The 20206-nt window shown below is 43.4% G+C and overlaps 1 protein-coding gene across 1 annotated transcript in view; it reads left to right on the top strand.

The window, feature by feature from the left end:
- Positions 1-20206, top strand: part of Plch1 (phospholipase C eta 1) — a 215268-nt gene that overhangs the window by 22816 nt on the left and 172246 nt on the right. The window contains exon 2 of the mRNA XM_052730847.1: positions 10727-10845. Within this exon, the coding sequence (XP_052586807.1) occupies positions 10767-10845 (79 nt within the window). The 5' untranslated portion in view covers positions 10727-10766. The remainder of the gene's footprint in view (positions 1-10726; positions 10846-20206) is intronic.

Here is a 20206-nt window from a genome sequence, read left to right as displayed (position 1 = left end):
AGAAAATGATGATGCAGCTTGAGCCGGAATGAGACATAAGTTGGAAAAGCAAATGCGGTTCCTATGTCCTAAGGTTCCGGAACAGTTTGGGAAGAGACTAAAGATGCCGATTATCTAGACTTTGATAAATGCATGTTAAACTTTACAAGAGAACAGATAGCTTCCTGCCTAGCAGAGGTTTGATGAAATGAGAAACTTAATCCTGAAGATTCAAGGGAAGATAGTAATATGGAAAATAATAAAAATTACAGGCTAATCTTCCTGAGGAACACACATGTAAAAGTCATAATCATAAGCAACATGAACAGCGCAAATTCAGCGATGTGTAAAAAAGTGATGCACTCTGACAGGATTGGATTTGTTTTGGAAATTGAAGTTGGAAAATTCACGTTACCAGATTAACAGAGAAATAAAATTTCAGGATTACATTATTAGATGCAGAGACAGTATAGTGTTTGATATAAAATTGTGCAAAATGTTAAAAAAAATCAAAAGAGACCTTTCTTAACGTTTTAAAGGATATTTATAAATTCATATAATATATATTTATATGGATATATAAATTATTTATAACTTGAAGTAGAAATTAAAGCACTTTGCTAGCATAGTGACCATTATTCTACAAAATACTGTATTACATAATTAGTGGGGTATTGTATCTTATTTTTTCCCACATACCATTATTTCATGAACATTTTTCTATAAATTTACAAGTTCTTTGCAAATATAATTAAAACTCTCCACACAACAATCAGTGCGTATTGGGTAATATTTGAGTATTTGTGTTCTTATTTTCCTGTGTCAAAAAATGTTGTGGTAGATATTGGCAATGCTCCAGTATTTGCAAAGCTTTACTTGAGCATGCTTAAAATAAGAGGGTATAAGTCATTTCACAATGTACAGTGGGAAGAGAAGCCCCCAAAGTATGCAGACGAGAACGCTGTCACCTGTAGTACCGTTTAAATTGGTTCTACCGCAGTTATTAATTAATATTGTTTCTGCCGGTACTCTTTACTTTTGAAAAAAAAAAATACAAGTTTTCAAACTTAAAAAAACGTTTCACAGAGCTAGGATGTAGCTCAGTATAGATTGCTTGCCTAAGATGCACAAGGCCCTGTGTTCAATGCCCAGCCCTGCCAGAAAACGTCTTCGTCTATTCCTTATGAATGTGAACATGAATTATTGAAACCAAAGGCGCTGACTTTTTCAAGATATACTTACTAACTTGTTTATTGTTTTGTGTGTGTACATGCGTGTGCATGTCGTAGGACACATGTGGAGGTCAGAGAAAAGCTTCATTGAAGGTGGTTGTCTCCTTCTGCCTTCACAGGGCCTCAGGGGCGTGCCATCATCAGGGGCGTGCCATCATCAGGGGGCGCCATCAGGGGCGCTGTAGAAGCACCTTCGGCTACTGAGCCATCTTTCCAGCCGACTTGTTTTATTTTTATTTTTTTAAATTTTATAATTTAATTTAATTTTACATATCAGGCACGGATTCCCTTGTTCTCCCCCCTCCCGCTCCCCCCCCGCTCCCCCCCCCCCCCCCCCCCCCGCCTTGTTTTATTTTTAAACCAGTTCTTTCAATTGTAGCATCCTCATGTCCTAGGAGAGTTGAGGGAATCTCATTGCCCATGCTCAGAGCCCCTGACTGCAAAGACAAAACAAAACAAACAAAAAACCCACCAGAAATGTGGGACTTAGTAATGTCTCCCGAGTGCCTTAAAAAAAAAAAATGAACCGAGTGCCCCTGTGTTTATTTCCCTCAGTCCGCCTTGTTGGAGGGCGGGGCTGTGGAAGTAGGCTCTCCGCAGAGCTTCTGCACTATCTACTTGGCGGAGGTTGGAAGCCAGTGGGAAGTGAAGGACAGGAGTTCCAATGGGACGGACACATCTGGATGGCGTGGGGATCCCCTGACCTCGCACTGCACCCTCCCGATTGCCTTACAATTAACCAGGAAACGAGAGAGGGCCAAGTTTCTTTCAAATCTTAGCTTTTCACTGGATTTCATTTGAATCTTCAGGTTTTGGCCATCCTAGGGCACAGCAGTCCTCAAGTGTCCCTTCTGTCAGGCCGTGAGGGGCAGGATGGAGTTCAAAGACCACCTTCCCCAGGACTTGCTGTTTTGAACGCATGCTGCCTTATGAACATTGCCGTCAGGGGCTATTCATTTTGCCTTTTATCTCCCAGCAGGGCTTGATGAGAAGTGCAGTCAGCACTTTCCGTGGGGATTCTGTGGACTTTTGACATTATTTAAATTTATAATTACAGATGAATGGATTGAGAGACTTAGGGGAGGATTTGCCTAATGCTGAGTGAAGGGCTCCGGAGAGCTTCTCATTTTCCGCTGCTAGGCCTACCCTACTGCCTTCCTTTCTTCCTATATTTCTTCCCTCCCTCCTTCCTTGCATCCTTTTTTCCCCCTTTCATTCAGATAAGGCACAGCGTTATGTAGACACTAGCCTGAGCGAACCCCAGAGGCAGGACCTGGCCGAGTTCTGGCCTTTTGACGTCTGAGTCAGGCACGAGTTTCTGACTGCCTCTGGATTTGTTAGAATAGCCAGGAACTAGTTAGTCCCTCCTTTTCCGAAAGTAGGTTTAGGTATTGCATTTTAATTTCTGCCTAGAGCCTTGTGGTCCTATGGTTAGCAATTTGAAGACAGCGTGAGCCCGTGAAACAGTTTTTACCATGAGGTCTGTCTGGTAGACCGCATTCACTCAGATTTCATTTTAAAACAGCATTTCATCATCTCATACCCAAAGAGCTCACACTTTGCTTATCTGCATACCATACACTTGAAAAACTCTTGGCTGGAGGGATAAACACACATTTTTAAAAGTAAGTAACGTTTCAGGTAGCCATTTCCTTCCCTTTTCTGGTCTGCGGTAAGGTGGGTGGAATAGCAGAGGTGGGAAGAATCAGTCTTGTGCATCGTCAGTGAGGAGACCCTAAGCTCTTTCTTTGGGGACATAGAATGTCAGTGATCGAGTGTCTCAGAATGGGATAGAGGGCTTAGAATCAGAAGATGTGGGTTTGTATCTCACTGGTTCTTATTATTCTAACGGAACTCATACTATTAAAAAAAAAGTGTGACTCACAGGAAAGAAAAACATAACAAAACAGATAAAAATAGATACAAGGGGAATGTTATAGAAATCATTAAATTATTTGCAAATATACATTTTCAAAAATGTAGAGGAATGGAATGGGGAGTGTTGTTTTTATGGAACAGTGACTCCAGAGGACGACAGCTTTGGTTGTAGGAATCACAGGAGAGAAGGAGGTAGAGATGTTAGTCAAAGTGTAGGAGACAAATTCATCCACTTATAAAAAATACATTTTGGCACAGGGGTTAAGAGCACTGGTTGCTGTTGTAGAGGAGTTGGGTTTGATTTCCAGTATCCACATGGCTCACAACTATCTGTAATTTTAGTTCCAGAGGATCCAGCACCCTCTTCTGGCCTCCTCAGGCTTCAGACAAGCACCTGGTGCACAAACACTCATACACATAAAATAAAAATAAATCTAGCTAGGTAGTGGTGGTGGTGGTGCATGCCTTTAATCCCAGCACTTGGGAGGCAGAGACAGGTGGATTTCTGTGAGTTCAAGGTCACCCTGGTCAACAGAGCAAGTTCCAAGACAGCCAAGACTACACAGAGAAACCCTGTCTCAAAACAAAAAACAAAAACAAAACCTTAAAAATCTATTTTATTTCATTTGTTATTATTATTATTGTGTGTGGGGGTGGGAACTTGCATGCCATTGTGAGCATGTGTGTCCTAGGGATTGGACTTAGGTCATCAGATTTGACAGCAGGTACATTATATGTTGAGCCATCTCACTACCCACTGGAAAAAAAACGATGTCTACACTTCCTTACCCTAAGATTCTCTTTTATTAGCTTGTGGACTAGAGAAGCTTGCTTATAAGCCATTTATGTGGTCGGAACAGATTTGAACTGTTTAATAAAATGTGTTAAAACAGTATTGTAGATTTGCTAGACAGTTAAAGACAGCTAAGGAAATTCTAAAGCTAAAGATAAGGTGTTCAGTTTTGCTTTGCTTAAAAGTACCTACAAATAGAGTGGGGAACACTTTTCAGTAAGGTAGGAAGGAAGCACATTTGTTGTTGTTTTTCCTAAGCTCAATTTTATTTTTCAACTCAAAGAGATCCAGTTAAAAAAACAGGTCATGTGTGAATCAGAGTTGAAACCAGGTGGAGGGCTCATGACTACCAGATGGGCTCTCCACATTCTGCTATGGTGACATATTTCATTAGTTAGGTTTCTTGGCTACACATGGTAGAAAACTCATTTCCCCGTGGCTTAAACAAATAAGCAGACCAACAAGCAGATTTAAGGCTCATTTAAACACATGGTGCAGGGGTCGCTCTAGCTTCCGTGTGCTTGGTATCAGGAGGACTAGGTTTCTCTTTGTGTGGTTCAGGCTCAAGCAGGCCTTCCCCTTCTATCCAAACATAGTGGCTCTAAGTTCTAGACCCTGAGGCTCACATCTCTACAACTTCAAGTCCAACAGAGAATTTTTGTGTCTCATACATCCATTAGACCCACCTGACTCGGTGGTCTAGGACAAGCCATAGGAATCTCCTATACTGTGTCTCTGAGGATGCCCGTGTTGCCTGCCCAAGCCACATACATACCACCTGGATTGAGCCCACAGCACTTGTATCTCTAGGATGAAATGGGAGAAGGAGTTTCTCAGAGGAAGGAGTTTCACAGATCGTGGGGAGCGTCACTCTACATTCCTGCAACTTCTTAGGAAGGCTTAACTATGTAGATATGGTGTAGAAGGTTTTTCTTTTTTATTTATAGAATTTAAAATGTTTGACAAGTGATTATTATTTCAAATATTTTGTTTTCTTAGTTAAAAGTGCTGTCTTTCATGCTTTATTTTATTTTATTTTATTTTTTATTTTTTTATTTTATTTTTTTTTTTGGTTTTTCGAGACAGGGTTTCTCTGTGTAGCTTTGCGCCTTTCCTGGAACTCACTTGGTAGTCCAGGCTGGCCTCGAACTCACAGAGATCCGCCTGGCTCTGCCTCCCGAGTGCTGGGATTAAAGGCGTGCGCCACCACCGCCCGGCATCATGCTTTATTTTAAAAGTGCTTTATTTCGTATATGTGTTTGGTATTGGTGTTAGGCTGTCTTCTGACTGTCTTTACATGGATAGTTTTGATCATGGAAATACAAATAAAAAATGGCAAAAGTGAAGAAATATATTAAGGCATGGAGCCACACACCTGCAATCCCAGCTCGTGGGAGGCAGAGGCAAGTGGATTGTGAGTGTGTTAGTTTTGCCAGTGTGACACACCATAGACTCACCAGGGAAGAGTTTCTGCGAGGGATTTGTCTAGATCAAGCTGGTCTGAGGATATGCCTGTTCTTGCCTTAATGGATGTAGGAGACCCAGCCTGGAATTGGGCATTAGTCATCATAGTCTGGTTGTGGACCCTCGACTGTGTAAGAATAATAGAGAAAAGTAGCTGAGCACTAAGCCTTCATTTCTCTGCTCTTGGCAGTGGATGTCATGTGACTAGCAGCTTCAAGCGCCTATCACCTTGACTTCCTCAAAATAATGGACTGTGACCTGGAACTGTGACCTCAAATAAACCCTTACTCCCCTAAGTTGCTTTCAGTCAGGGTTTTTTATCACAGCAATAGAAATGAAGCTAAGATCGTGAGTGTGAAGTCAGTTTGGACCACACAGTGACTCTGCCTCCTAAAAACAACAAGAAGCAATAGCAGCAAAACCAAAAATCCCACCTTAACCTTGCTTTGAAACAGAACTTTCTTTAATAACTACTGGTTATTTCTGATATTCTTGTAAGTTAATAATTTTGTGAACCACTGTAATGAGCAGGAATTTATGCATTCTGGTGAGATGGCTCTTTGGGTAAAGGTACTTGCTGCCAAGCCTTATGACCCAAGTTCAAGCCCCAGTACCCACTTGGTGGAATGAGAGAACCGACTCCTGATCCTTGTCCTCTGACTTCCACGTGTGTCTTGTGGCTATCGTGAACTCACATAAACACTAACAATAAATAAAGAGGTGTAATAATAACAAATCAACACAGGGGCCTAGGGAGATGGCTCAATGGTTAAGAGCACTGGCTACTCTTACAGAGGACCTGGGTTTGATTCCTAGCGTTCACATGGCAACTCACAATTATCTATCTGTAACTTCAGTTCCAGGGTATCCAATGTTCTCTTTTGGCCTCTGAGGACACCAGGTGCACATGTGATGCACAGACACACATGCAGGCAAAATACCCATACCCATAAAATAAGCTTACATAGTCTATGAGATGCAAATGCATTTATGCAGAGTTCTAAGTATAATATAAACACTACATAGGTCCCTTAGGATGTAGAATGTTTTGTGAGGTATAAAATAAGACTGAAAAAAAAAAAGGGCACTCATTTTTAAAGCATCTTGGCTTTCGGTAGGTGCAACACAAGTGCATTTCATTGTGCTCACACAAATAGGACCATAGAGCATTCAGAAGAACTCTGGGCTCCTGAAGGTGGGGTTCTGCAGTTTTGAAGAGCTAGCAGTGATAGCTTGCAAGTTACACATGCTTTCTGGGCCTCGATTTCCTTTTGGTTTCCTAAGAAGTTTGGCTTTAACTGAAGCTTGACATTTCTTTCAATTGCCTTCCTTTAGAGAGTGGTTGCCCTGCCTCTTCTAAATCTAGTTGGAGCTAAAGTTCTATGTGTGTGTGCATGTGTGTGTGTGTGTGTGTGTGTGTGTGTGTGTGTGTGTGTGTGTGTGTGTACAGGCATGTGCATGCACATGTATGCTCATGGATACACATGTGTATGCCAGAGGTCAACCTTGAGTGTTCCTCAGATGCTGCCTAACTTGATTTTTTGAGACATGGTCTCTCTCTCTCTCTCTCTCTCTCTCTCTCTCTCTCTCTCTCTCTCTCTCTCTCTCTCTGGTTTTTCAAGACAGGGTTTCTCCGTGTTGTTTTGGTGCCTGTCCTGAAACTCATTCTGTAGACCAGGCTGGCCTCAAACTCCCAGAGATCCACCTGCCTCTGCCTCCCGAGTGCTGGGATTAAAGGCGTGCGCCACCACTGCCCGGCGAGACATGGTCTCTTACTGGCCCTGAGCTCACTGAGTAGAGTACGCTAGCTCACTAGTTAATCTCAGGATCCTCCTGTCTCTGCTTTCCCAGCCCTGGAATTACATGTGTCCTGCCACCACACCTGTTTTTTTTTTTTTTAATGTAGGTTCTGGGGATTGAACTCAGGACCTCATGCTTGGACAGCAAGGGCTTTACAGGCTTCACCTGTAAGACTTGAAGCCTTGGACTATGTTCATTTATTCTCATGCTGTCAATCTGTTTGAATCATTATAACAAAATGCCACTGACAAGGTGGCTTACAAATATCAGGCTTACAAATATCAGAAATACAGTTCTGGAGGCTAGGAATCAAGTCAGATTTGGTGTCTAGGGAGGGCCATCTTCCAATTGCAGACTGCTGACTTCTTGGTGTATCCTCACATGCTTTGATGCCTCTTACATAAAGACAGGAACCCCAGGGAGGCTAGCACCACAATGCATCACCTCCTGAAATCACCATTTAGAGAATTCCACATGGGAACTTGGGGAACACAGATGTTGAGATCACAGCACATATCTGTGGCTGGAATACTTAACCAGGGCTTCATCACAACTCAGTGGCTAAATTCTCTAATGCTGAAGTGAGAGGGACTAGATTAAACAATGTTGAGGTTTTTTTTTTTTTTTTTTTTTTTTTTTGAGGCTGATTTTAAACTGTCAGCTTGACACACCTGGGAACCTCAACCAAGGAGTTCCTCCATCAGACTGGCCTATGGGCATGTCTGTGGGCATTTCTTGATTCCTAACTGATGGAGGGCCTCGCTTCTGTGGGTAGGGAGTGTCATCCTAGGCCCTGTTTTTTTTTTTTTTGTTGTTGTTGTTGTTTGTTTGTTTTGTTTTAATTATTTACTTTTATGTGCATAGGTGTTTTGCCTGCATGTGTTTCCGTGTGAAGGCATCAGAACTCCTGGAGCTTGAGTTATAGACAGTGGTGAGCTGCCATGTGGGTGCTGGGAATTGAACTTGGAAGATCAGCCGGTGCTCTTAACCACTGAGCCATCTCTCCAGCCTGGCCCTGGGTTTTTATAAGGAAGCTAACTAGCTGAGCAGAAGCAAACCAATAATCAGCATTCTTCTGTGGTCTCTCTTGAGTTCCTGCCTCTAGGTTCCTGCCTTAGCTTCTCTCAGTGATGGATGGTAGAGTGTAAGCTAGAATAAAGTAAACGCTTTCCTTCCCTAGTTAGTTTGGTCAGTGTTCAATCAACAACAGAGAAGCAGGCTAGGGCCTTTGCAATGTTCTTATCTTGGAAGAGAGTCACTGAACCCAGTATTTTAGCTGTAATCTTTGTGGATTTACAGGATCTCTGTCTGTCTGTCTGTCTCTCTCTGTCTCTGTCTCTGTCTCTCTGTCTGTCTCTCTCTCTCTCTGTCTCTGTCTCTGTCTCTCTCTCTCTCTCTCTCTCTCTCTCTCTCTCTCTCTCTCTCACACACACACACACACACACACACATTTATTTATTATTTTGGACAGGACTTCACTATGTACCCCAGGATGACCTTGAACACAGTATCCCCTGGCCTCAACCTTCCAAATTCTGGGATTACAGGCATGAACTCTCATGCCTGGCTACAGGACGTATTCGAAACCTTCACATCATCTAACAGCCTAGTTCCTTATCATGGTTAGAAACTTGAGTTTGGAATCTGAAGATATGATTGAAGGTTGTATTTCTGCCTTTTTCTGGCATATAAACAAATCAGTCTCCCTAATAGCATCTTCTCCTCTTTGGTGTGGTAGAAAGAGATAACGGTACCTGTCTCAGAAGATTAATTAGGCCTGGATTGGAGCCCTGCACATGTAGCTGCTTTGCTAACTGTAAACACCTTAGGGTTTCCTTGTGCTTTTACAGCAATGGGTTGGGTATAGGGGGCAAAATCTGATAATAACAGAACCACAGAATTGAATTAGCAAGGAAAAATGAGCACGAGTATAGATAGGGTCTTCTTTTTCATTCCATGTAAATTAACGTGTTTACTCTAGAAGTGACAAGGACACTTTTTATAATTGGGCAATACTACTGTTAATTATTAAAAATCACTTTCTTGGAAAAAGGTAGTATCCCTAATAATATAGAGGACTTCAAAAATTGTAGATTTGTGTATAATGCTCGAATGACAAATATTTTTAAAAAGTAGTTATTCTAGGGAAGGGGGGACTAGAAAGAAAACTGGCAGATTTCAGTACCATCAGCTCTGGCAGTTTCTAAAAAATTAATAAAATTCTGCTTATTTATCTATGGTGTAGGTATTAAATTCAGGGCCGTGCACTTCTAAGCACATGCTCTGTTTATGAGCTACACTCTCAGCCTTTTCCCACATTACTTATGTAACTAGGAAGGAGTACTTGCGATGTGCCATCTGTATAATATGAAGGGTTGGTTTTGGAGGATGAAGGTAGGGCCGTCTCTAGTCAGCAGCTCTCTCCCATGTCTCTCAGTGCTCCCACGTGATGTTCTGACTGCCTCAGCCTCACAGAACAGGAGAGTCATTCTAAACTGTAGGAGTGAGGTAAGAAGAAGGGGCGGGGGTCTAGCCTTGTGAGGAGAGGCAGGTCGGCTGAGTGTAGATAAGACCCGCTTGGTGGGAGTTTGCTCCAGGAGCCTCCCGTCCCAGTGACAGACAGCCCTGTGTTAGCTTGCTTTTCTCACTGAGCCACTGACTTAAATTTGGGGTACGCTTACAGAACCCTAGACTGTGACAGTGGGACAGATGACAAAACCCGCGCGCTTTGCTTCTTCCCAGCCTCGCTTGTGTTTTTCTGGCTTTGTGAACAGAAAGGAGGTTGGAATTCTGAAAAGTCACTTTAGCCAAATCTCGTGAACAAAGCGGGCCTTGTTCAGGGTTCTGCACATCGGCTTTCGCAGCTTAAGCCATCAGCTCAGATCTCGGCTTTTCAAGTCCTTGCTCTCCGCAGAGGTGGGAATCTCAGCAGGTGCCGTGAGTTCACAGTGCTGGAGGCCTGGCCGGGCTCTAGTTACATGGAAGCCTGGGTGGAAACAGGGATTAGTGGCCCTAAATAGATAGCTGCAATAAACCAAAAGAAGGCCAGCAAACTTCGCTGTGGTCTGGCGTATCTGCACCCACACGGACAGTATAATAATTTCTAACATCTCATGAGTTGTTGCATAATTCGCCAGGATGGTACCAACCCAAAAGTCAGGAGTTGAAATGATGGCCCACCTGCTAGTGAAACTTATGGAAACTTACCAGGGTTGACTGGTTGGGGGTCCTGATGGAATGTAAGTCGGACCTGGAGCACATAAGCGGTCCTGAAACTTGCTTAATGATAGATTTCTTTCTTTAGCAGAAAGCAGTAACTGAGTCCAGAATGATGCTGTTGGAAGAAGTTATTGTTTTGGTATGCCAAAAAAAAAAAAAAAAAAAAGAAAGAAAAAAGAAAAAAGACATTCAGGTCCTGGGCAGATTTGTGGGAAATTTGTTAGGGCCTGGAGGAGTCCAGCTCCAAATTGTAGCCCTGTGTGTTGCCCCTAATGCTAGGCAACCAGTGGCACTGTGCTGCCAGTGTGAGCGTGTGGCTGCCGTTTTCTTCATTTTTGTCTCATTCTGTTCCTCTTGACAGGGCAATTTGGTTTTGATGCTGTGCCAGAAATCCTCCCACAATGAGCTACTGGAACGCCGAGCCGAGGGGCTGTGTGCAGTACCGCAGGCATTTTCTGGTGGACAACAGTGTGTTTCATGGTGAGCTGACTGCTGTATTTACGTAGCTGGGACTCTCCTTTGGTTTCTGACAGTACCTTTATTGTACTGTTCTGGATGCAAATATAGCCTCATTGTTGGATTGAATCAAGAGCTTGAGTTTACTTGCTTATGGTTAATTACCTTAGCATTCCATCCGGACTCATGACCCATAGTTGTTAGCAGTGTGAACCACCTCAAACACAGCAATGGTGTTCTCCCTTCCTACTTCCCAGCCTTTCTGCTCTGGTTGATTCCAGTAATACACCTTTCTGATGTTTGTAACTCTTTGGGGCTGGGCTCATAGAAGTGAAGTGTTCAGTAAATATTTGAGGCTCACCATCCAGTGCTTATTACTAGAATGGTGTGCGCCTTCCAAATTCAAATGTTAAAGTGTGCTGATGGCCTGTCTGTTCTAGTAACTCGTTAAAAAGAGGTCCACTCGCTTATGTTGCTGTCCTTTGGGGTTTGAAGACTTGACCTGTCACACAGGAAAACAGAATAGAGCTGTCTGGCACACTTCAGCTTGTCCGCTGGGTGGATTACTGTAGCTGAGCAGAGAGTAATCAATGTTAGTCATTTTCTTGACAAATAAACATTATCTTCAACCACTGCCTTTAACCCAGCTGAAAGCTGCTTGTTTAGTGGCTCATAGTCAGCGATAAGCTTTGTCCATCCTGCTATCGGGATTCCCACGGGAGACATTTATTTGTGAGCCAAAGATTTCTGGGGCACTGGAATTTGTGGCGCAGTGTCCGTCGGAAGCCCAAGGAGATGTAGAGGGAAGTAGAGAGCTTTTGTGAAACGTAGGTGTCGCTTAGTTAAACATCCTATCTAGGTCTGTTTTCAACTTTCCATGCCTGGGTTTCTTCCTCATGTTGGTAACAGATTCAGTGTGTATCATTACTTTAAAATTAAGCGTGTGACGGGTGCAGCGTCACACGCTGGGTTCAGTGGCTGTGCTTTCCTCCAGGTTCCTTGTGTGACCTGGCAGAGGTGACTTTATTTTACAAGCAAAGAAAGGAAGTGCAGATGAAATGATGGCTGAGGGTGACACAGGTATCACTCAGCTAACCCCGACAGTGCAGCTTGTCTCTCTAGCCTGACTCTCCTGATACTGTCGTGGTAAAGAACCCTTAACAGGGATGATATGGGACGGAATTGGGATATTACTGCAGAAGCTCTGTCTTGGCGTTCCTCTCACTCTCACCCGAGAGTCCCGTTGACTGCTTTGGGATCACACGCATGTTGTTGGTTGTACAGTGATTTCTGCTAAGGCTTATTTGTCTCAAGAGGTGGAGTTTTCTGTATTGCTGAAATGCTGTACATTCATTGCTGTTTTCCTTATTTTAAATGTTGTCATCCAGAGAGCTAAAATGCACTTCCAACTTGAATGCAGTTATGATGTTTTTTAGTTATGTTCCAGTTAGCATGTTATTATATTACGGTCAGTACTGGTTGCTTTTGTTGTACTTCAGGGAAGGAAACTGTGGCTCACAGTTTGAGGGCACAGTCCGTCATGTGGGGGAAAGCATGGTATCAAGAAGGGTTCTAAGCCAGGTGGTGGTGGTGCACGCCTTTAATCCCAGCACTCGGGAGGCAGAGGCAGGTGGATCTCTGTTAGTTCGAGGTCAGCTGGGTCTACAGAGCAAGTTCCAGGATAGGCTCCAAAAGAGAAACCCTGTCTCAAAAAACAAAACAAACAAAAAAAAAAAAAAAGGAGGGGGGTTCTAATTTTTGAGGGAAGAGCACGAAGCGTCTGATCCCATTACCCCCACACCAAGAAGCAGTGATGAATGCTTGTGCCTGGCTCGTTTTCTCCTTTTCCCTATTTTCCTCAGCCTGGGGCTCCAGTGGGTGGGATGTTAAATCCACATCTTAAGGGAACTCTGTCCTCCTCAGTTACACCTCTCTGGAAACTTTCCCACAGACACAGCCAAAGGTGTATCTTCTAAGCAGTCAAGTTGACCATGGCAGTTAGTTGTCACAAGGAACTCCTCTTCGTGCAGGGCTTGATAATGAGCATTGCCCAGTTGAGCCCTTTGGAAGTCTTGGTAAGAGTTCATCCCGTTTTGTGGATAGGGGAACTCAATCTTGGAGATTTTGACATGGAGATTGGATATTTGAACTCCGATTGTCAGGGCTCTACCACCCAAGGTTTCTGTCCTTTTCAGGCTATCATCCCATTCTGAGAGATGAGTTCTAGGCAAGTACTCTACCACTGAACTATACCCCTAGGCCTTGAAAGCTTTGAATTCCAGTCAAGAGTTCTTGCTCTGACATTAGCCAGTATCGGATGAACTGGAAACATTAGACAATCCTTCAGGTATGTGATTCTCCCCTGTGTGAAATAAGCATGCAGGTCTTGATAGGCTTTAAGGCTCTTCCTAGTTCTAGTGTCTTAAATTCTATTGAAGTGTCTCAAAAGGTTACAATTTTTATTTTTTTGTGAGTGACTTTTCACCAAACACAAGATACACAAGGGGGCAGTGTAGCACTTAAAATGTGAATCGGTTACTTCTTATAATTCAAGAGTTACTTCTGAAAGGATTTAGAGATATTAAACCCTCTCAAGATTAAGAGGATCAAAGCCAGTTGGAACCATGATTCTGTTCATTTGTAATGCAAGTAGTAGCACTAAGAACTGATTTCTGATAGGGTAAGGCATCACTTTGGGTTTCTCTGCCTGAAGAGATTCAGTGATTAAGAACTGAAAGGCACCCTGCTCCTCCCTCTGTGGGAACTCAAGCCTTGGCTAAGGTAGGAACAGTGCGTTTAGTGAGTATGATGGTCTGTGTGGGGACTCAGCATTGGGCCAAGTTAGGAGCAGTGAACTGAACAGGGATGTTGGTCTGTGTGGGGACTCAACACTTGAGAGACAGGGACAGTGAACTCAGTGAACATGTTGGTCTGTTTCATGTTAAGGGGGTACTAGTAATAGTATTTTGGGGACTCCAGAACATGGAAAGGAGAGAGAGAGAGAGAGAGAGAGAGAGAGAGAGAGAGAGAGAGAGAGAGAGAGAGAGAGAGACGGACAGAGAGAGAGACAGAGAGAGAGACAGAGAGACAGAAAGAGAGACAGAAAGAGGACACAACAGGGCAAGATGTGGTGAAGAAATGTTTATTTGGAGGGAGGGGCTTCTAGAGCAGGTGTGCTTCCTAATCAACTTTTGCTTACCAACTTGACATCTTGTTTATGTTTATGACCATCCTTACATAACCAAGCAAACCGGATAAAGAGAGAGAAAACCCTTTACACCACAAACAGAACAGCATCATTCCACACATACAATAGCCTTTTGAAACACATCCACTTGAATGAACAAATGTCTTAACATTTCTTTTTCCACAAAGAAGCGAGCAGTATTCCCAGGAGGCAAGGACTGCATTAAAATGAGGACTCTTTACACTAAGATTCTAAATACAAGCTGAAAATGTAACATCTGTGTCCATAGAGCACATCCTACATTCACTTTCTGGTTATAGTGGCAGTATATTCTCGCTGGAATCAATTTGGAATAATTATAGTCCAAATAGAAGAGACTGCTTAATCCAGTGGACATCTTGCTCTGCTCTGAACTGTATCTGTTTGCTGATTAACTTTTATCAACTTGACACAAGCTGGAGTCACCTGGGAAGAGGGAACCTCAAATGAGGAATTCCTTCCAGCAGACTGGCCTGTGGGCATGTCTGTAGCGTGTTTTCTTGATTGATGTGGGAGGGTCCAACCTGCTATAGGCTGTGCCACTCTTGGGCCGGTGTAAGTCAAGTAGCTGAGCAAGCCAGTAAACAGCATTCCCCATGGTTTCTGATTCACGGTTCCTGCTTGCAGGTTCCTGTCTTCAGTTCCTGCCTTGGCTTCCCTCAGTGATGGACTGTGACATGGAAGTATAAGCCAAATAAGCCCTTCTTACCCAAAGTGACTTTTGGTCATGGTGTTTATCACAGCAACAGGAACCCAATTAGAGCTCTGTTCTTTCATCTTTGTGACGTTGCTGGTGCAGGAATGGGATAGCTGGAAAAGCTAGCAGATGTCTACTACCTGAGATTAAATTACTAGGTAGATTAAATTAGTTCTGTGTTCAATTATAAGAGAAACTCGGTTAGGAACTACACATTTTTGTGTTCCCGATTTCTCTCTCTCTTGTCCTCATTATTTATGTGCACGTGTGTGTGTGTGTGTGTGTGTGTGTGTGTGCATGTGTGTTTATGGGTCTTCTCAGAGGCCAAGAGAGGGTATTGGATACCCTGGAGCTAGAGTCAAAGGCTGTTATGAGCCGTCTGAGATGGGTGCTTGGAATAGAACTCTGGTTCTCTAGAAGAGCAGCAACCAAGCATAACCGCTGTGAATTATGTAACTAGATTTATTTGTACCAGTTTCTTTCCCCATCTGAGCTCGTCATAGATGTTCACAAGGAAACAGTGTCTTCCAGACATGATGGGCACATATGAATTCAGAGACCGTGACAGCAAAAATTCAATCCAGACAAAACCCTAGTATGCAGAAGCAGGGCCAGACACAAAGTCCCATCTCTAACCAGAAACTATTTGCAATTGATGCCTACTTGGAAAGAGAAAATACGTTTTTTTCAATCAGTTACACAGGTTATACCAACCACACTTTAGGGCAGGCTCCATACCCAGAAATAGTTGGCCAATACAAAAGGACTCTGTGTTTTTTTGTGTGCTCTTTGTTTTGTTTTGGTATTTCTTATCTTTCTATCTTTGAATTTCCATTTTTTTTTTAAAGGGAGATTGTGAAGTTAGATGGGTAGGTGTGGGAGCCCACACAGGTTTCGTAGTTAGATCTGAGCTTGCTTTACACAGCAGGGCTGCATTAGGGGATGGCTAGACCACGTGCATGGTCACCAGGTGTCTGAGATGGTCTGCACTTGGCTGTGCTGGGGGCAGGTCTTTTGCTCCACACCTTGGTATTCCATTAAAAGTCCTTTGGCAGAGACAGTCAGGGCCCAATGGATTAGGATCCAGGCCCTCCTGAGGCTATTCTGTGTTTCTGTCTCTCTCTCTCTAGCTATATTTCTATCTAATATTTTCTGCTGCTCCTGCTCAAGAGTACCCTGGGGAAAAGTGGGGGTGGGATGGCCCCCTCACAGATAGGGAGGTGGAGAGGATCTAGGAAGAGCTGAGAGAGGAGAAAGAATATGATCAAAATATATTTTATGAAAAATTTTTTCAAATAGTAAAAAGCAAAAGAATTGTCAGTAACATCAGCTGGTTTAAATAATCCCAAAGCAGCCAGCTGTATTTAATAAGTACAACATGACACATGGTTTCAGAACCTAAACCAAACAGAACCAGGAAATAAGTTTATGTCACAGAGATTGACTGACGTGGTCTGCTGCATTGATGTTGGGCATTGTGCAAATAAGGAAGATCAGTAGAGGTAAACAAGAGCCTGCTGGAGCCTGACTTTGGCCAGACACTCTTCTGATTCCCTGACCTAGTAGGGAGATATAGCGGAAGAGGTGTTCCCTAACCTCCAATGAAGACCCAGAGATGGGGCAGAAGAATGGGCAGGCTGTGTAACCAGAGCTGGGACCAGGCTGAAACACAAAACTGGCTGAAATGCTGAGAATAAGTGAATGTTGCTGAGAACAAGTGACTGTGGAAGTGCCGGGCCCTACATGGGACAGCTGCATCACTTCTTCCAAAACTTAGGGAGCCTTGCAGAAGAGTAGGTGGGAAGACTGTAAGAGCCGGATGATGGGGAGGTGTGAAGCACAGCTCTGTCTTCTGGCTATGACGTAGTCGTCTTGCACTCATGAACTCACCATAGCTGTGGGTACCTGTGTAAGACCTGCTCAAGATTGGGCCTGTCAGCATTCCGTCATGGGTGGAGAAGGGGCCCATGAGACCCCCCTCCTCCTAGAAGGACTGTTGCAATTAATGGTTGTTATGGGAGGGAGAGCCAAGCTCTTCAGCGGTGTAACCACCGATAAGTTGCCCTTACTTCATAAAGATCTCACTCCTCAGGCAAGAACTGCTGCTTAAGCTCTGGGCCACACCCAAAAAGAAGACATGGAAGTGGGAGGGGACTTGTTGAGAAGAAGGGAGAGAGAGGGGTGTGGAGGGCGAGAAGACTAAAACTCACTATGCAAATGTATAAAACTGTCAACAAAATTTAAAAAGATAAAGATAATACTTTGAAATGAGCTGACGTGAAGCGTATTTGTCCTATGATCTTTGGGGATTGGAGAGCATTCTTGATATTTTGGAAATACATAAAATTTTCAATGCCATATGTATTTAAAATTTTAAACTTCATTCTTTTTCTTTTTGCCTTTCTCCAGAAGTCATGTCTCATTGTGACTGGGTTATTGAGCATGCGTAACTTAGTACAGAATTCATGTGGATTTGTTTCTTATTTCCCTGGAGTGCTTTGTCCCATCACACCATCTCAGGCAGGCAGCTTCTTTCTGTTTGGCTGCTTTTGGCTGAGGGTCTAACTCATTTTAAAAATTTGAACCACGTCTAACAGTTCCACCCTAAGCTTAATTTTAGCTGTTGATGGCTGAAGGAAGGCCGGTTCATTTGTCTGTGCCTTTCTCCTCAGATGGAAAGTCTGGTTCCTCAGATTTGGTATGTGGGCGCGAGAGAGTGGCGCTGAGCTCTTCCAGCCCCTACCTGGACATCTGCTTGCATGTGATTGGGCGCTAAGTGATCAGGACACTGTTTCCGGGTACCTGGTTTCACTCTCACCCTTTCTGTCACCAGGAGTCCGTGAGGTAGAGAACCCATTGTCTCCCTCCAATGTGATCTCTTCTCCTTTCCCAGTCCCATCTCTAGCACTTGGCTTTTCTTGCCTCTGAGGTACTAAGGCAGCTTGCCCCATGCATTCCTTCTCTTATCCCCATGTTTCCTCACTCGACTCTATCTGGATTTCCAAGGCTGTAAAAGATGGGTGGGCTATGAGGTTGCTCTTTCTCTGCAGACCTCTCCTCTCACTTTCAAGTGGCTGCTACTTCCTTCAGCCTATACCTTAAAATACACCTAAGTTATTCTGTAGCACTTCCCATGACCACTCATAAGTGAGGCATACTCTTCAACCTGCCATCTCTGCCACCCTGGACACCCAAGATAAGGGTCTCGGGCTCTGTGAGTTCTGAAGGGCTCTCCCCTATCTCCTGGCAGCTTGTGGATTCTAGAGCCACTCTCGGCCTGTTTTTGTCTTTTAATGTTTTAGATTAGGGTGACTTCATGTCCCTAAGCATACTGGCATTATTTACTGTGTCTTCCTTGCCAGGTTGTATACCTGCATTGGTCAGAGCCAAGCAATGGTCTGTGTATAAAACATTCACGTTGAGACGATTCAACCCCTTTTTTTCTTCAGGAATCTAATTCAGTGAAGGGATTTGGCTGGGAAACCGAAGCCCCATGATTTCTCTGCTGAGTTTTCTTTGTCAAGGACATTTACACTGTATAGTAATAGAGGAGATGAAAAGGCCCTCTGAGTGCCTAGGTCTGCATGTGTGGGCAACCTAGGTGGGAGAGAAAGTAGTAAGTCAACTCTGTTCTGTTTATTTGTTTGTTTTTTGAGATAGGGTTTCTCTGTGTACCCTTGGCTGCCCTGGAACTTGCTCTGTAGACCAGGTTGATCTCAAACCCAGAGAAATTTATCTCTCTCTGCCTCCTGAGTGCTGGGATTAAAGGTGTGCACCACCACTGCCCAGCTGAGTTCATTCTTAATTATGTCAAACAAGTCTATCACCTTCAAGAAAAATCCATGGCTAGTCTTTTTCATTAGATCCTCCAATTCTTCCTGTGAAGGCTGTGGCCATTTGGAGAGGTCAGCCAAACAGAAAAGGGCCATGATCATTTCATTCATCTATGCTTGGGAATCCCAATCTCCTAATTACTCAATTAGAAGGAAGAAATAATGTGTCTAATACCATCAATTTCTCCTTCAGACTTGCAGACTTCTTAAATGTTAAGTGGTTACTAAGTGAGAATTATTTCCCTTCAGACCTGTGTTACATATTTAAGCCTTTGTTCTTTAAGCTGCATTTCCATAATTATAATTAATTTTCCTCTGCTCTCTCGTTTTCCCAATTGTCTTTCATACTCTGTGCCTAATGTATGCAGATTGATAGACGAGATGTCTTTCCACTAGTGGACTTTGGGTTCTTCTAGGGTACCATAATTATTTAATTTAGTTACACAAACGATCTGGAGTTTTTCCTTAGGCCACGATAATAATTATTAGTGATTGCATTTGTAATCATGGAAACCTCTTATCTCCCATCTGTCAAAACAAAGATGAAAAACTGCAGTTTGTCCCTTTACAGTGTGTAAATGAAAAGTCATCCCAACAGACATGTGATGTGTTTGTATTAGGGCTCATTCCTTTCAGCAAATATGTTTGTGGTAATTACCAAATGTAAGCTGTCGAGTTCAAAGGGATGTTAAGATTTTCATTTAAAGTCCAAAGTGGGAAGTAGTTTAATCTATGTTCATAACCATAGCTTCTATGTATAGGCTGATTGCTCCAACAGTGAGTGCATTCCTAGCTGAGCCTTTCTCCTGGCTTGCATACTGATACACCGAGTACCTACTTGGTGTGCAAGGTGATGTGCTCCAGCTCTGGGATTCGTCATTCTGGAGAAGAACTTCCCCTCTCCTGGTACCTGTCTCTCTCGGCAGCTTTATCTTCTCGTCATATGCCTCAGTTTCAATGACCTTTATTGTTCTTGCCCACAAAGCCCCTCCTTTCTCTATTTAGCCATCTATCTTTCTTTCCCCTTTCCTTCTCTCTCTCTCCTTCCTTTCTTCTTTCATGTCTATGTGTATGTGGTGTGCATGCGTGTGGGATAGCAGTTGACATGCAGTGCCTGTGTTGATCACTCTCCACTTTACTGATGCAGGGTTTCTTGCTGAACCTGGAGCTCACTAATTGGGCCAGTCTAGCTAGCCAGCTTGCCTTTGGGGGAACCCTTTCCCTCTGCCTCCCAAATGCCGGCATTGTGTGGGCTGCCTACCACATTCATCTAGCTTTTATGTGGGTACCGGGGATCCAAACTCTAGTCCCAACAAAATACCACAGAGTTTCCTCATTTTATTTAACAGGGGAGATAAGAACCGTCAGCTATTTCGTATTTCCGCACTATGTTGAGTTTGGTTTTTATTTTTAGCCATGGAATGCATAGTTCTGTGACTATAACTTCTCTTTCCTTCACTCACACTTTTGCCATGGGAAACCCAGGAGAGACCCATAAGCCGTTCCTTCCTGACAAAGAAGGAGAGAGTCTCTTCTAAGAACCCGAGTGTACCTTATTATTGCCGACATGCAGTGACTCCAAATGAACCATGGCAAAACGATTTCTGTGAGAACTTCTTAGGCTGCTCA

This window comes from Peromyscus californicus, unplaced genomic scaffold (genome assembly GCF_007827085.1).
Source record: "Peromyscus californicus insignis strain IS unplaced genomic scaffold, ASM782708v3 Scaffold_9__1_contigs__length_137607984, whole genome shotgun sequence".
Classification (NCBI taxonomy): domain Eukaryota; kingdom Metazoa; phylum Chordata; class Mammalia; order Rodentia; family Cricetidae; genus Peromyscus; species Peromyscus californicus.
This window is presented reverse-complemented; position numbering and strand designations above follow the sequence as displayed.